At 34.2% G+C, this 14900-nt stretch overlaps 1 protein-coding gene across 1 annotated transcript; it reads right to left on the bottom strand.

Moving 5' to 3' along the window:
- Positions 1-1201: 1201 nt before the first annotated feature.
- On the bottom strand, positions 1202-13973 carry LOC117794345 (homeobox protein extradenticle). The gene is made up of 5 exons (XM_034634980.1): positions 13684-13973; positions 11273-11590; positions 3207-3525; positions 1845-2103; positions 1202-1785 (listed from the first exon to the last, which is right to left on the bottom strand). The coding sequence occupies exons 2-5, from the start codon at positions 11529-11531 to the stop codon at positions 1498-1500; spliced, it is 1125 nt and encodes a 374-aa protein (XP_034490871.1). The 5' UTR covers positions 11532-11590; positions 13684-13973; the 3' UTR covers positions 1202-1497.
- Between the last annotated feature and the right edge of the window lie 927 nt (positions 13974-14900).

Here is a 14900-nt window from a genome sequence, read left to right as displayed (position 1 = left end):
CAATTGTTTTAAATTTGATTTACATCGTATACATGCTTTTTTTTTAGCTGTTTGTATTTTTGCTTTGTTTTAAGTTTAATTTGCCATATATATTTAATAAAAAGGTTTTCATATCCCTTTCTTTTTGCTTTTTGTTTTTATGTTATTCGTAATACTTGTTGACAATTTTATTTTTTGTTTTATTTTTAGAGATGCGTATCGACTGTTATGTGTTGTATAACAGTTTGTAATCGCTGCTGCTGCGCATTCTGGTATACAATTTGTATGGTATATTTGTTAGTATTATTTTATTCATTTTTTTCTGGTTTTTTGAATTTTGTATAGTATATATAGTATATAGTATACATATATATATGATAAATGGGAGTTTCGTTCTAGTATACATTTGTTCTTGTTCTTCATCGCGAAGGTATACAAATTTGAGTCGCAATCGTGTCGAGTATACGTATTTGTATGTATATATATATATATATTAAGATGTTTTACTTGACGTATACAAATATATATATATATATATTTCATGGTTTAAGTATACATTGTTTTTATTTTTGTAAATTTAATTTTAGTATACAATTGTTTACGTTTTTCTTTATCAGTTAGTTAGCGGCTTAGAAACTAGGAAAAAAATATATAAACTATTTTAACTAATGCCTAGTAGAAAGTTTTCTTCATTTTCAAAAGTTCATTTAGTTTTTGTTTAATTAATGTAATAGTTTTTGTGATTTTTACGTATTTGAGGTTCACAATTAACGTTAGAGCGCAAAAAGCTAAAAAAAATTTTATTCGTTTTTTTTTATTTAATTTTTTTTTTTTTTGTTATACTCATGACCAGTGGGCGTGGTGGAGGCGGAGGCTGCGGGGTTAGTAAAAAGGCTTAGAAATAATACAAAACTCTTTACTTAAGCTAAGCACACAAAAAGCCAACTGAATAATAATTATTTATTAAAAAAAAATTATATAATAAACACGCAAATTACACAATTTCTATAGAAAAATATTATATAATTTTGTTGTATTATTATTATTTATTAATTAAATGATATTGCAACGCAAAGTGGTTTCATTAAGTGGTATGTATGTATGTTTATTATGTATATGCATAATGTTGTTGCTGAACGAATATACAAAGCTGGCACTGTGTGTGTGTGTGTGTTTCGTTGTTGTTGTTGTGTTTCTTTCTTTATCGTTTCGTTAAGTTTTCTTTGTTTTCAGTACATAATTTTAATTAAGACATAATCGTATACATAATTGATTGCATGTTACATACATACACACACGCTCTTTCTGCACACACACACACGCACACATACACACACATACACACACACACACACACACTGCGCAGTGTTGAACGTTGCTCTTTGTTCAACTGTTATACATTTTTGTGGTATATTCATTATGTATATATATATGTATATATATTTATATAAAAAAAAAAGATTTCTATTATTTATTAAAAATTATGAATTTGTTGCTTTAGCTTTGGCAAGCCTATCCTCAAGGGCTAAGATCCTGATGCAAATTGGGATCATAGCCGCCCATGCTATTATCATACGGCTGCTGTTGATCATATCCACCCGATCCCATGGGATAACCCATTGAATCCTGTGGCGGTGCGGGCGACATCATTGGCGTTGTGGTGCCACTGGGCGGACCGGCCATGGAATATGGCGATGCCCCAGCTGCCTTCTTGGCCGCATACAAATTGGCCTCCTCCTGTGCCTTGCCAATGTTCTTCTTATAGCGAATGCGCTTGTTGCCAAACCAATTCGATACTTGCGACACCTGCAAGCATTTTAATTTTGATTAAGAATTGATGCAAGTACACACCTTTTTGCACTCACTGTTATGCCACATTTGCGCGCCAACTCCTCCTTGGCCTCTTCGGATGGATACGGATTGCTCAAATGACTATAGAAATATTCGTTAAGTATTTCGGATGCCTGCTTGCTAAAATTGCGACGCTTGCGACGGGCGTCCAGAAAACGGGATCGAAGTATCATCACCGCCTCGCAGGTCGATTGCTTCAGTTGCATTTGAATCGAGCTGAATTTCTTGTGTATGATCTGCACCATGCGCTCAATTTCTTTGGGTGTAATGGGTCTGCAAAAACAAAACAAAACAAAAAACAAGTTAAATTCAAATTCACATTGTTTATCGCAGTTATTTATCGAAAGACTGCAGCAACTTAACGAATGAACTATCGATAACAAATATAAGTTGCCGAATAACGCTTTTATACTTTTAATCGACATTTATCACTTTGTTTCCAACTTAACGATCGATATATTATTCAGGCTTGTTTCGGTTTTCACTTTCGGCAAGATTTTACCCTGTTCTAATTTCACTTTGGATACATTTTGCGTACTGAATTCACATTAAGTTGGTGAATTTTAGTCTGATAAAGCAAACCACTAGAATTTTTGAATACTTCGCCTAAATGCAATGTTATAAAATACACTTTGTAAAATCCTAAAAAAGCGGAAGTGAAAATCGGAGCCTGAATATGTATTAGTGATGTAAGACCTTGATATATCGACATTTGTAAAATTTATTTATTAGTTTTTTATGCATATGCATATTTCTTGTACATAAACCAATTAATTAACGTCTTCACTCAACCAACTTAACCCTCTAATAGCCAAGAGTGCCTCAAGGCACTTATCCGTTTAGTTACCATAACTAATAAAGTAATTCACTTTTTAGTAAAAAATATTTTTAGACTGTTGCTAATAAATACAGCTAATCAAATGCTTAAAATCTCTCAGAAGCATTTAACAGCTCTTTTTATTTTTTTTTTTTGCACATGTGATGTAATTTTTTGTGCGTTAAATTCCATTTTTAAAAAGTGAGTTTGAATATACATTACTCGATAAATAACTAATCAATTTAAATAATTCTTTTTTTTTCCGTGAAAGGTACGTTTAATTAATAATCAAATTAAATAGCATATTTCTGAAAATATTTAAATTGCATTTTAGCACAATAAAAACTTTTTAAAATTTTTCTAAATATTGTAACGAAATCTACTACAACGTTTCTGAGTTCATTTTTGAATTCAGACGACCAAATTCATCTAAGCAAAAATGATTTGACTTATTTTTGTTCATTATTTAATGATTGGGGTTCAGAGGGTTAACGAATATTATATCGCTCAACTCTCTCTCTCTCTCTCTCTGTCTTTCTGTCTGTCTCTCTTCTCTCACCTGGTGCGACTCTGTTCGCGCAGCAAATTCATAACGTGTGTGGTGAACTCATTGCAGGCCTGCTCATATTTCTCCAGCTCCTGGTGATAGATCTGACGAATCTGGGCCAACTTGGCACGGTAATCCGAATGCTCGATGGCATTATCGGCTCCATCGATGGACAGCGAGCCGCCTTGACTGGCCGCTGCTGCTGAGGCGGCTGCAGCGCCACCGCCGCCCTTCTCGGGACCGGCCACGCCCTCGGCAATCAGCATGTTATCCAGGCGCATCAATTGTGGATCTGGTGGCTCCTCCTCTTGCGTGTTGCGAATTGAAAGCACTGCAAGATGAATACAATAAAAAAAATACAAATAAAATAGGAAACGCAATCAGCAAAAGAGAAACAACATTTTAAAGTTTTCAAAAGAAATTCACAAAATGGCAGTCAAAGAGGCGCCAAAGTGTTGCCACCCCCACAAAAAAAACTACTTGCACGTAGCACACGGTGTTGCCCCATCATCTTATTGCAGTGTCTATCTATCTCTCTCTGTGTGTGTGTGTGTGTGTGTGTGTGTGTGGGTGTCCGTTATCCTGGCACACGCATAGCAAACAATACGGAAAAAGAGAACGCATAAAATTTTATTATGCTCCACTGTCGAGAACAACAACAACACACACACTCACACACACATACATACTTAACTAGATAGCTACATGTATTTGCTACTGTGCACAGTGGGACAATGTCTCATTTTGCTTAGCAAAAATCATATCTTTTGAGCCAATCAAAATATTTCAAAATTTTAAAATACCATTCTATGAAAAACTTCTTGGGCTTTAAAATGATTGTTCAGGTTTCTCGATCAGAATTAAAAAATCGTTTATTTTTTTTTTCCGAAATATACAATTTAGGGCCGTATTTTCAGTGTTTAGTTAAGAGGTTTGACGTAAAATATTTAGAAATTAATGTTAAATTTAAAAATATTTTTTTTTTGCTAATATTAAAAGCGACATTGAAAACTGGCACTTTATCATATTTTAAATTTAAACATGGTTTAATATTTAAAATAGTTCATAGTGGTCGGCATATTTATTTTGACAAAACGTAATGGGATGATCTCAGAAAAATTTTGTATGAAATGGAGAAAAAATTGGCAAAAATAGTCATTTTTAGCAATTTTCAAAAAATCATAAAAAATATAAGCAAAGAGATTTTGGAAAAATTCTTTTTGCAGTCACTATTAGAATTGTTTGAAGTAACTTTTAACATTTTTTTTTCAAGCCGGAGAAAATAAATTGTAAAATTTGACTCAAATCTACGTCGACATAAATTCAAAATTTTCAATGGGTACTTAATGGGTTAAGGAAAATTTTGTATCATTCAAACCGGATTTAAATGACCTTTTTATTGATGTTAAAATCTTCATAAAGTTAGTTCAAATTATGAGTAGATTTAACTTTACATTTTGTCAAAATAAATATGCCGACCACTGTAGTTTACTTTATAAATATTAAAAAAAAAAAAAAAACAATGTTTTTTAAACCTACTTTTCGATTTTAAAATTTGCACATTTGACCTGACTTTTAACCTGATTTAAAAATATAAATTAATATAATATAACCTAATTATTCCACGATAATATATATTTTGAATATTTTTTAAAGTATTTATAATTTAATGTGGTTGGTTTGAGCTCTCGATTTGAACTGACAAAACTATGTGTGGTTCTTAGGGTAACATGTGTATTTCGGGATGACATGAATAGAATTGCTATCGTTTTACAATCGCTGATTTTTGGCATGACTTTTAGCAACAATGTCCCACAGTGCTTTGGCATATTGGCTAGGGAAATGCGTGTTGTTGTTTTGGCGCTGTTTGCTTGTGTATTGTCTTTCTATTCTTGTATTATTCGCAAGTCATGGCTATGCATGAATTAGATTTTGCGCCAGTTGCCACAGTTGCTCTGTTGCTGCTGCTGCTGCTCTTCCTGAATCTTAATCACGTTTGCTGCCAAGGAGTTAGTCTAAGCCAAAACATTTCGCGAATGCCAACAATTGACTCCTCCTCCCCCTCCCCAGCCCTCCCACCGTCCACACTTCTCCTATGGCTACGCACGCAGAAGCTCATCAGCATTCCAAACAAAAGTCTAGAAAAGGAGAGCGAGAGAGTGAGAGAGGGGAATATTGGGGCTATGTTCTATGTAGGGCTGACAGTTTCGCTTTTTCCCGACAAATCTGGCCTTTTTCAATTCTTGGGCGCATACAAATCGATGCACCCTAATATATCAGCTTATTAAATTCTTAATTATCATCAGTTTCAACAAATTTTTTACCTATCATCCTATTTAAAGCAACAAAATTCGTTAAACAGAACGGCGGTAATAGCTGTTTTAATTTTTAAGGAAAAACAAGCTCCTAAAAGTATGCAACGGGTATTCCTGTAGTAAACTAGTTTAGAAATGTATCAGGCTTTTTTTTGGCATTTTTTTTTTAATGTTTATTGACTTAGTTTTTATAAATAAATGAAAAAAATTTGCGTTTAAAAAGTTGTTTTTTTTTTAAGCTTTTTTACATCGCAATCTCAGCTATTTTACGGATTCTTTCCCACCAGAAAACAGTCATTTTTTTCTCTATGTATGTACGAGTATGTATGTATGTGTATATATGAAGATGCAGCAGCAAAAATACTAAGAACAAGTCAAATAATGAAATCTACCCTTCCCCACTCCTCCCCCTTCCGCCACGTTCTGCAACTAAGCTTAACTGCAAGCTGTTCCTGGATTCCCGTTACGTTCTCGCTTCTGAATAATACATGTCCGCTCTTTCCCTTCGCACAGAAGTTGGCTTTAATGTTGTCTTGACTGGAAAAACTGATAACAAGTTATAGCCAAAGTTCCAAATGACAGTTAACTACTGAAAGCGTCAATGGAATATTAGATTAAGCAAATGCCGTTGGTTAGAGCGAAAGAGGCATAGTCGAGCTTGCAGCTTTAACGTCAGCTTTAATGTGCTTTTAAAGCTTTTTTTAATATAAGTTGCTTTATTTTAAATTTACTCGTATTTCCTTGAATAATTTCAATTTACTTTTATTTGTGGAGTTATTATGCTCAAGGACATTTTTACTAGACTTTTTTTCACTAACTTTTTAGCTGCAAGCACCATCTAAGAAACAATTTTCTTTGTTTTAAAATTAAATTCAATTTTAAGTTTAGTTCAACATATTAATATTATTTCTTGATTTTTAAGAGCCTTTTCTACCAGATTAACATCTGCTTAATTTGTTTTCTTTTTTATTTCTTTCTGTAACTAAACAGCATTTATATGAAGTTTAATTTCCTAACCAAACCTGCTCTATCAACAGTTCACACTGTCTGCATTTTATTTCAGTTCTCCAGTTTCCCAACACATATGAGTTACTTAATTTCACTTAATCTGGGCTTATCATTGATAATATTACGATTAATGCATTTAACAGCACATTAACAGAGATATAAAGGTGTTAGAACGTAAATTAACATTAACAGTGTCACATTAACATTGCTGCCTCATACAACTAAATTTCCGAATGAAACTTTGTTTCCTTCTACAAACGTTTGTTTGTCTATCTTCTCTCTTAAGCTTAACTGAAACATATTGCGCCAATGGCGACAGCTGCCCCAATATCCTAATGAAAGCCAGGCAAAAGGTATGTTGCCAGGGGTCAGAGACAGGGACAGAGGGAGAATGGGAGATGAGGAGTGGGAGAGGTCTGATGATGCTATGAGAAAACACAGGGAAAAACACGAATATAAGTTGGGTGGGGAAAACTGTCGACTGCTGCGTGACATCGGTGGTTGCTTTATTTGGTTAAGGTTAGCCAGAATATTGCTAAAGTTTGGCAAGACATTGAAGAGGAGTGGGAAATACGATAACTGGGAAAAGGGAGTTGGAGCAGGGCGTGAGACGAAGACATGATTACTTCTAGACTATTATACGAATTTTGTGCATAGAGTTTTCTTGAAATTGTATCTCAGTTTCAGCAAATCAATCGATAACTAAACATTTAAAACCAATCTCAACTTTATTACACTCAAGAATCGGATGAAACTACAATGAAACTATTTTATATTCAAACTAATTGCAAATCTATCTCAGCGAACTCAGCTTCTGACAGTCCTACTGTGAGTAAATTTGGTATGTAGCTTCTTTGATACTCTATAAAGCTGTATTCTAGTACAAGAGTTTAATAACGCTCGTAGTTTATACCCTATAGAATATTTAGCTGATGATTTCATAGCTCTCTTAGCTTTTTAGAAAAATTATAGAAGTACAACCAAGTTTTATTTAAGCTTTAAGGCTATTTTTATTGAGAAAATGATTATGTAAAGATCACAGGGTATCTGCTAGTTGAGCCATATGATTTAAAAACCGTTTCAATTTACAAACAAGATACAAAATCCAAATACAACCCTTTGTTTAAAGGCAATGAAAGCGTTGTCTTGGCTAAGAGGAAGCTACGTAGGGAGGCATAGAGTCTAGGGAGCGAGGGATGGAGCATCATTTGCGTATCTAATGAAGCATTTAAAAGCAAAAGCAGCAGCAACTGAAATGATAGTAGATACATAGGATAATACTTAGCCTCCTTTAGACTGGGCTTGGCTCAAATGGCATTTCCAGCTCGTAAATTTGAATGGGGCATACGGAAAATTGTGATGCAATGGAAAGGACAAGTGTAAAACTGAAGGAGTGAAGGGAAGACAGCAGGAGAAGGCGCTGAAAGAGGAAAAGGAGCCTTGTGAGGAAGGCGGCTGCCTTCTTTTGTGTAATAAACATGTCGCGAACTGTTGCCGGTTTCTTGTATGCGTCAGATACAATATACACATATAGATTTATATATATATATATACATATATATACACTCAGTGTACAATACTTGTGCGTGTGGCATTTGCATGCCTGGCGAACAGGTTTGCGCATTTCAGAAACTAATTTCAAGACATCGACACACACACACACACATTCGCTGATAAAATATGTTAAATTCAATGCGAGACACAAAAAAGATACATAATGAAGTTATGTTCGACACCTCGAAGATTTAATGCCCTGCAGTTTTTTTTATTTTTTTAAGTATAGATAACATTTCGTAACTATAGTATTTTTAAAAAAAAAACTAGAAAGAAAATTTTTGCAAAGACTGCTTGACTACCAATTACTCTGTTTCAGTTCCTTAGGTATTTTCTGTATTCCCTTAAGAAGCACTGTATTTTTTTTTGTATAACTCTGGAATTTATTATTCGATTAAGATATTATTTCCTGATCACATTGATCCCAAGTTACTTAACAAGTGTGCCAAATTTCAAGTCTCTAGTTTGACTTCCTATGACAGCTATATAATATAGTACCGACTTGGGCATATACAATTTTTAAGATCAGTCAAGACTGAAGGGTATTAAAAAAGGCAAACTGTAGAAAACAATTTGAGTTCCTTTTTCTTTTTTTTACCTTTTTTTTTATATTTTTGTTGTGTATTTTTAAAATACTCGTTTCAGTCATCAGCAGTTTCCTACCCCTACCCCTTCCCCACACCTAACCCCTTTCCCTCCTTCCCCCCCTTCCGCTGTTGTCTTTTCAAGCACTTTGGGCTTGGGTCAAGTGTTCTTCTCGACAAGTTTATTCTTGTTTACTTTGTCGGCGCCCGACCATCGATATCGTGCCCCAAAGTGTTATCGCTTTGTACACACACACTCACGCATAGATAAAAGCACACCATGTAGATAAATACACATATATATATATATATTTTTATGTATGTACATCATATTTTGTACAGCAATTATACCTGGGATCTAGGCCGCATTACGAATAGTTGTAAAGCTCTCGAACACACACGTGGGTCACCTGATTGAAATGTGTCAGTAGAGAGAGCTTATAAAAGGGGAAGGTCTATCATTTCTCAAGTATTTATAGCTTATGAAACATAATTAACAAAAACTGATACACTCAATAAAGACTTTAAGGTTCTCAAGTATCGGTATTTCGACTGTCTAATTATCCAAATATTCCTATATTATTTATTGTTTTAAATTCATATCTCAATTTGATCCATATCTTACAACATTTGCAACTCCCATAACTAGTATAGTCCAAAATTAGATTTGAAGATATTTGAAATATTGGTCAAGCTTTAATCTTTGATCTGTCAAATTATACTATCATATATACTAAGAATGTATAAAATTTTGGAAACTATGCCAAAATATTATTAAATTTTTCAAAATTCTATTTGATCTGTCAAATTATACTATCATATATACTAAGAATGTTTTAATTTTTTAAATTTTCCAAAATTCTATAATATTCCAATTCTAAAAATGGAAAATTTAATTTGAAAAATAATTTTGAGTTATGACTAAAATCAAACATCTCTAGTTATGCAAATCTGTGTAAAGCTGTTTTCTAAAGTAACATAATAAATATTTAAAATCCATTCATATCTGAGAGTTGTATCGCGTTTACAGTCTATCAACCCATTTATTTCTGTTGCAACTTCATTTCAAACTGAAGGCACGTTTAGGACTCGGGAATTTAACACCCCGCGAAATCCACAAGAACCCGAAAACTGAAACACAAAACTTGAAACTGAAATTGTAACCAAGATTGTGAAGAAGAAGAAGTAGAAGAACAAGACCAAGAAGCTGGCCCAAAGCAATTTCGCAACGGTGCGCATTGGGGGTATTCTTTAGGTGGGCAACGGGCATAAAGCAGGGTGGGGGTTGGGGGTGCAGAGGTGGGTGGGGTTGTGTGTTTTTAGATGGGGTGTATGTACGTTGATTCGCATTACGGTATAGAGCTTCGGAGTAGGGGGGTAGAAATGGTGTTGGTGTTGGGGTTGGGGTTGGCATTGTTGTTGTTGGCGCGTGTACTTTAGGGTTAGGACCAATGCCAATGGCAAATGGCAATAGCAAGAAGCGTTGGAGCCATTCAAAACATCTGGCCCACAATCAAAACGCGCTGTTATTGCCCATTTTGCGTCTCTGCGTGGTTGTAATATAAACGAAAGTAAAGCAAAAATAAAAAAAAAATACAGAGCACAACGAACGGGAGAAAAAAAATATAAAATGAAAATATAATATAAAGGAAAATAAACGCAAAAGGCAAAACTCGATTTAAAATTCACTATAGCAGTTGTGTGCCTTTGTGCAAGGAAAGGAATTTAAGCGGGAAAGATACAGCTAAAATGCTCGACTGTTAGATGCCCAGTACCTATATCTTTGACTTTCATGGTTTCGAGCTCAGGTCGCCCGGATAGCTATATATAGTACTATATATAGTTCCAACTTATATACAATTTTGATTGAAATACAAATTCTGTATTTGTTTTTTTTTTTTAATTAAATTTTTCAAATATTTGCAGACAACACAAAAAAAGCTAATTTAGATTCCAGCAAAAATTACATGCTGTGAAAATTATTATTTACTCGGTTATCCTTATCTCATTTAAATTATCTGTTTACAAAGCAATCGTGATGAAATTTGTATAGAACTATTGATAACTAAATCTCAATTAACTTTTGTGTTTATTTAAGGCTAATTTCGAGTAGACCAGAAATTTTTCTATGCAATAGTTGTCAAATTCTTCTTCTTCTCTTTACGGCACCGAAATTTTTATATGGAGTTTAGACCAGTGTTGCCCATATGTCGGATAAAGTAGGGTAAAAAATACATTTAATAAGCACCTGTGATAGGGAATTGTATTTTTTAGCTTACTTTGGACACCACAGGTTTAACCGATCGAGCTGAAATTTTCAGTAACCTGCCTTAAAATGTCACACATCCCTTGTGTCAAATTTCAAAACTGTAGCTTTTAAAAGGCTCTTGTTATTTGATTTCTTAACATTTGACATTTTAAATAAAATTGCATAAATAAACTAAATCTGTGTAGGAGTATTTTCACCTAATTTTTTTTGCTCCAATTTTATAGTCTCTGAGATTGTCAGAAACTTAAAAGCCTCCGTACCCTTTTGGATACTGGGCTACAAAGGAGTGGGGTAAAGGGCAACGATATGAAATGTTAAACAAGTTTGCATTTTGCATTTGTTACTCACCGGTCTTCTCTTTAATCTCGCAGAGCACTGAGAACAAGGCCGGCTTCATGCGATGACAGTTGAGTGTGTGCTTTCTGGCCTGTGCCTCGTCCAAGGATTGCTCCGAGATGCTCATGATTTGTTGCAGGATTTCGCCAATATCCTTTTGCTTGCGCACCTCATTCTCATTGCCAGCGTTTTGGCCATCATCCTGACCGGGCAGGCCATAACCCTGCGGTGCCATCATCCCACCAGTGTGGGCCATCATGCGATCCTCCATGATCAAGTCTATTTCACACTGCCGGCAATTTCAACAACAACAATCACTGCAACAATACACTGCAAAAAAAAACAACAGACGCACCACAAGCAACAGGAAAAAAAAACACGTTTTAACAATCAAATGTACAGCAACAACAATAATAATTATGATAACAATAACTGCAGCAATTATTTAAATTATTTTTGATTTCAATATTCAGCTGTGATTTCGTGTAGTATTTTTATCTATGGTTATTTGATGTCTAGTATGTTTTTGTTTCGTCTTTTTGGTATTTAAAACGCGCGCTGACTTCCGCACGCAACGGCAACGCGTTACCAACTGATTCAACGAACAATCGAACAGTCAAACAGTTGGACACTCGGGCTGCGTTTACTGCGTTCGTACTTCGAATGCGACTTCGTTTTCTGCTTTTGCTTTGTTTTCGTTTTTTTTTGTTTCTTTTCTACTTTTGCTGCTGCTGCTGTTTATCTCTCGACGCTGCTGCCAAAACGGACAAAAGATAATCCCCAACTGTGCATGTGTGTGAGTGTGTGTAACTTCTTCGTCTGCGCCATTTGCCTTCGTTGCACACACTATGCAAAGAATGCTGATAGTAGAAAGACATCCCACGGAGTGAGGGCGAGGAGGGGGAGGCAAAACAAACTGCGGTGTATTCGGTTATTTGCATGGGCGTCGACTGCAGCAGCAGCCTCTCTGTTCGCATTCGCATAGGCGTGGCCATAGTTAATTGAATTTGCAAAGGGATCATCACAACGATTACTGATATTGGTATCGATATCTTACATACATGTTAAAAGTGATCGATATATCAAAGAGTACTCAAAATTTAATGATTGATTGAATTGATCAGTCGACAAATAATTATTTAAAATGTTTAATATATGGTATCAGTATTTATTTGACTATTTAACGTAAATTAGAAACAATCATATATTTTCAATGAAACAAAAGTTATTAAGTTAAGATTAAAAATGGAAAAGTTATTGATATGGTATTAACACATGAATATAGTTTTCATGTAAAAAACGATACAAAATAAAATTTAGTTTTCTATTTTTATTAATTTAAGTTGAAAAATAATTTTTGTGAACGTTCAATAACTAAAAATAAAGTAAATATCGATACATATCCTTACGAGTAATGATAACATACTCTTTAATAATATCTTGAAAGTATTATTTATTTGATAATGCCGATGCGACGATCTATTTGCATTTCTATTGATTCGCTATTGTTATTGTTGAGAGTAAACTGTTACTAAAATATTCTTGGGCTCTAAGTCGAGATAATGTAGTTACCAGTTATCTAATTTTGATTCTTTTGAGAGGAAATCAACAAAAAAAATTAACTATCGGAAGCGACACATCCTCTGCAAAATGTCTTGCGGTGAATTAAGAACTATCGATATTTCTAATACCTGCGCTGAGCTTTTCGATGAAAAGCTTAACTTGAGGGCTCCAATCAACTAGAAAGAACGTATCGCTGCAGCCCTGGTCATATGCAAAACTACAACGATGCGTGGTGCGTGCGTGTGTGTGGGTGGTTGAAATAGCGGGCAGCTGACACACGCCACAACTACAACAACAACACACTCATTGAGTGCCTGCCGCTTCCCGCTGACCAATATGTCTGTCGGTCTGTATTTGTGTTAGGTAAAGTGCATTCACATTTGCGCAAAATGAGAATGAAAAAAAGAAAAACCCAAATGCTAATGTTAATTACTTTTTCAAGTGGCCATAAAAAATAGAAAACCCTAATTATGTTTGCACAGCAGCCCAAAACAACTGGAGAAAGCATCGATGACCTTCAATGCGGCTCTACACACACACACATGCATCGATGTGCATGCGACACACACACACACACATAAAGCGCATCAAAGGCTGCGCAAAAATAAAAACAGCAACAACAATGCACCAAATAAAAGCGAATGAAAACCTGTTTAATACTCTCACATACAAATACACACATGTATGTACATATGTATTGTACATAGTTCTTGGAAATCACAGCCGCTTTTTATAATTCTTTGCTACAGTTTTGTTGTGTAGAACAGCCGTATAACAGCGCAAACATTGTTATATGGTCTGCTATATCTCTTCTTTTTTGTGTATATTTTTGTGTTTTGACAATAAAGAATCCAACTTACATGATGTTCACGTCACGAACGTATTAAGATACTTTATAGGATTTTTGGCTATTTACTTTTGTCCAGCTGCAATTAGAGTTAAACAAAACAAATATGCACTTGCTATAAATATGGGGAGTTTATGGGGGGAGCACTGAGTAGTTTTCGTTTCTTGTAAATTTTTCAATGCGCTGCTTTCTGCTGCTTCTTCTTTTTCTATACGCAGCACAACGTCGCCACTTTTTTCATGATACACAATTTTCTATTAACTCTAGTTAACTTGTTGTCTGTCGAGCGTATTTGAAAGTCACTTAGATTTATGCTTGTATAACGTATATAACTCGTGGTTACGTATACTAAGTTGTTGACATTAATATGCACAATAAATCAACGAAAATTATTTACCACCAAAAAAATCTGCTGCTTACAAAAAATGTATCTTATATGTGTATTTCAGGGTTGCTTTAGATCTCTCTATCAGGGCTGCCAACTGACTGAAAAGCATTCGAAAAATAGCTATAAAAAAAACTAGCCAACTTTTTAAACATCAATTTATTTTCATCTATTTTAATATAAATAAATTATATGGCAAAATTCGCAGAATCACTTGCCATTTTCAAATTTTTAATGAATCGCATTATGACAATTTAGCTATAAATTTACTAATTTGGCAACAGTGACTGCCAACTTTTTTCAATACAATCATGTCGCTTTAAAAACTGGTTGGCAGGCTTGGTACGCGGACTTAAGGCCATTTTTGAATTGTGTTTAATTAAAAGTTTGAAATTTTTGTTGGAATTTTGTCGAATTTTCGGATATGACAAATTCATCTTTATATATTTAATTTCGAGTTAAAAATGTACATGAAAGTGCTTATTTTATGAAAATTTATTTCCGAAAACTACAAAAATTTAAATTGCGCGCCGTTTGCAGCTTATGATCTTTTTTTTTAAACGAGTGAATGTGAATTCCACAAAACGGAGTCCTGGTTCCGAAAAAGTTCAGTTCCATATTTTTAGATCAATTGCAGTTACCGATAGGTTTAACGTCTGGCAACACTGACAGATATCACTGATAAAAATTGCAACAAAATATAAGTAAATTTGATGAAAATTTAAAATTCAAAATTAGATAAAATTAAAGTAAACATTTTAAGAATGTTTAAAGTTGGTCAGCCCTCAGGGAGAGAAATTAGAAAATTGAAATCGCAAAATAACATAAAAAAAATTGAGAAAATT

This window comes from Drosophila innubila, chromosome X (assembly GCF_004354385.1).
Source record: "Drosophila innubila isolate TH190305 chromosome X, UK_Dinn_1.0, whole genome shotgun sequence".
NCBI classification, from domain to species: Eukaryota; Metazoa; Arthropoda; class Insecta; order Diptera; family Drosophilidae; genus Drosophila; species Drosophila innubila.
This window is presented reverse-complemented; position numbering and strand designations above follow the sequence as displayed.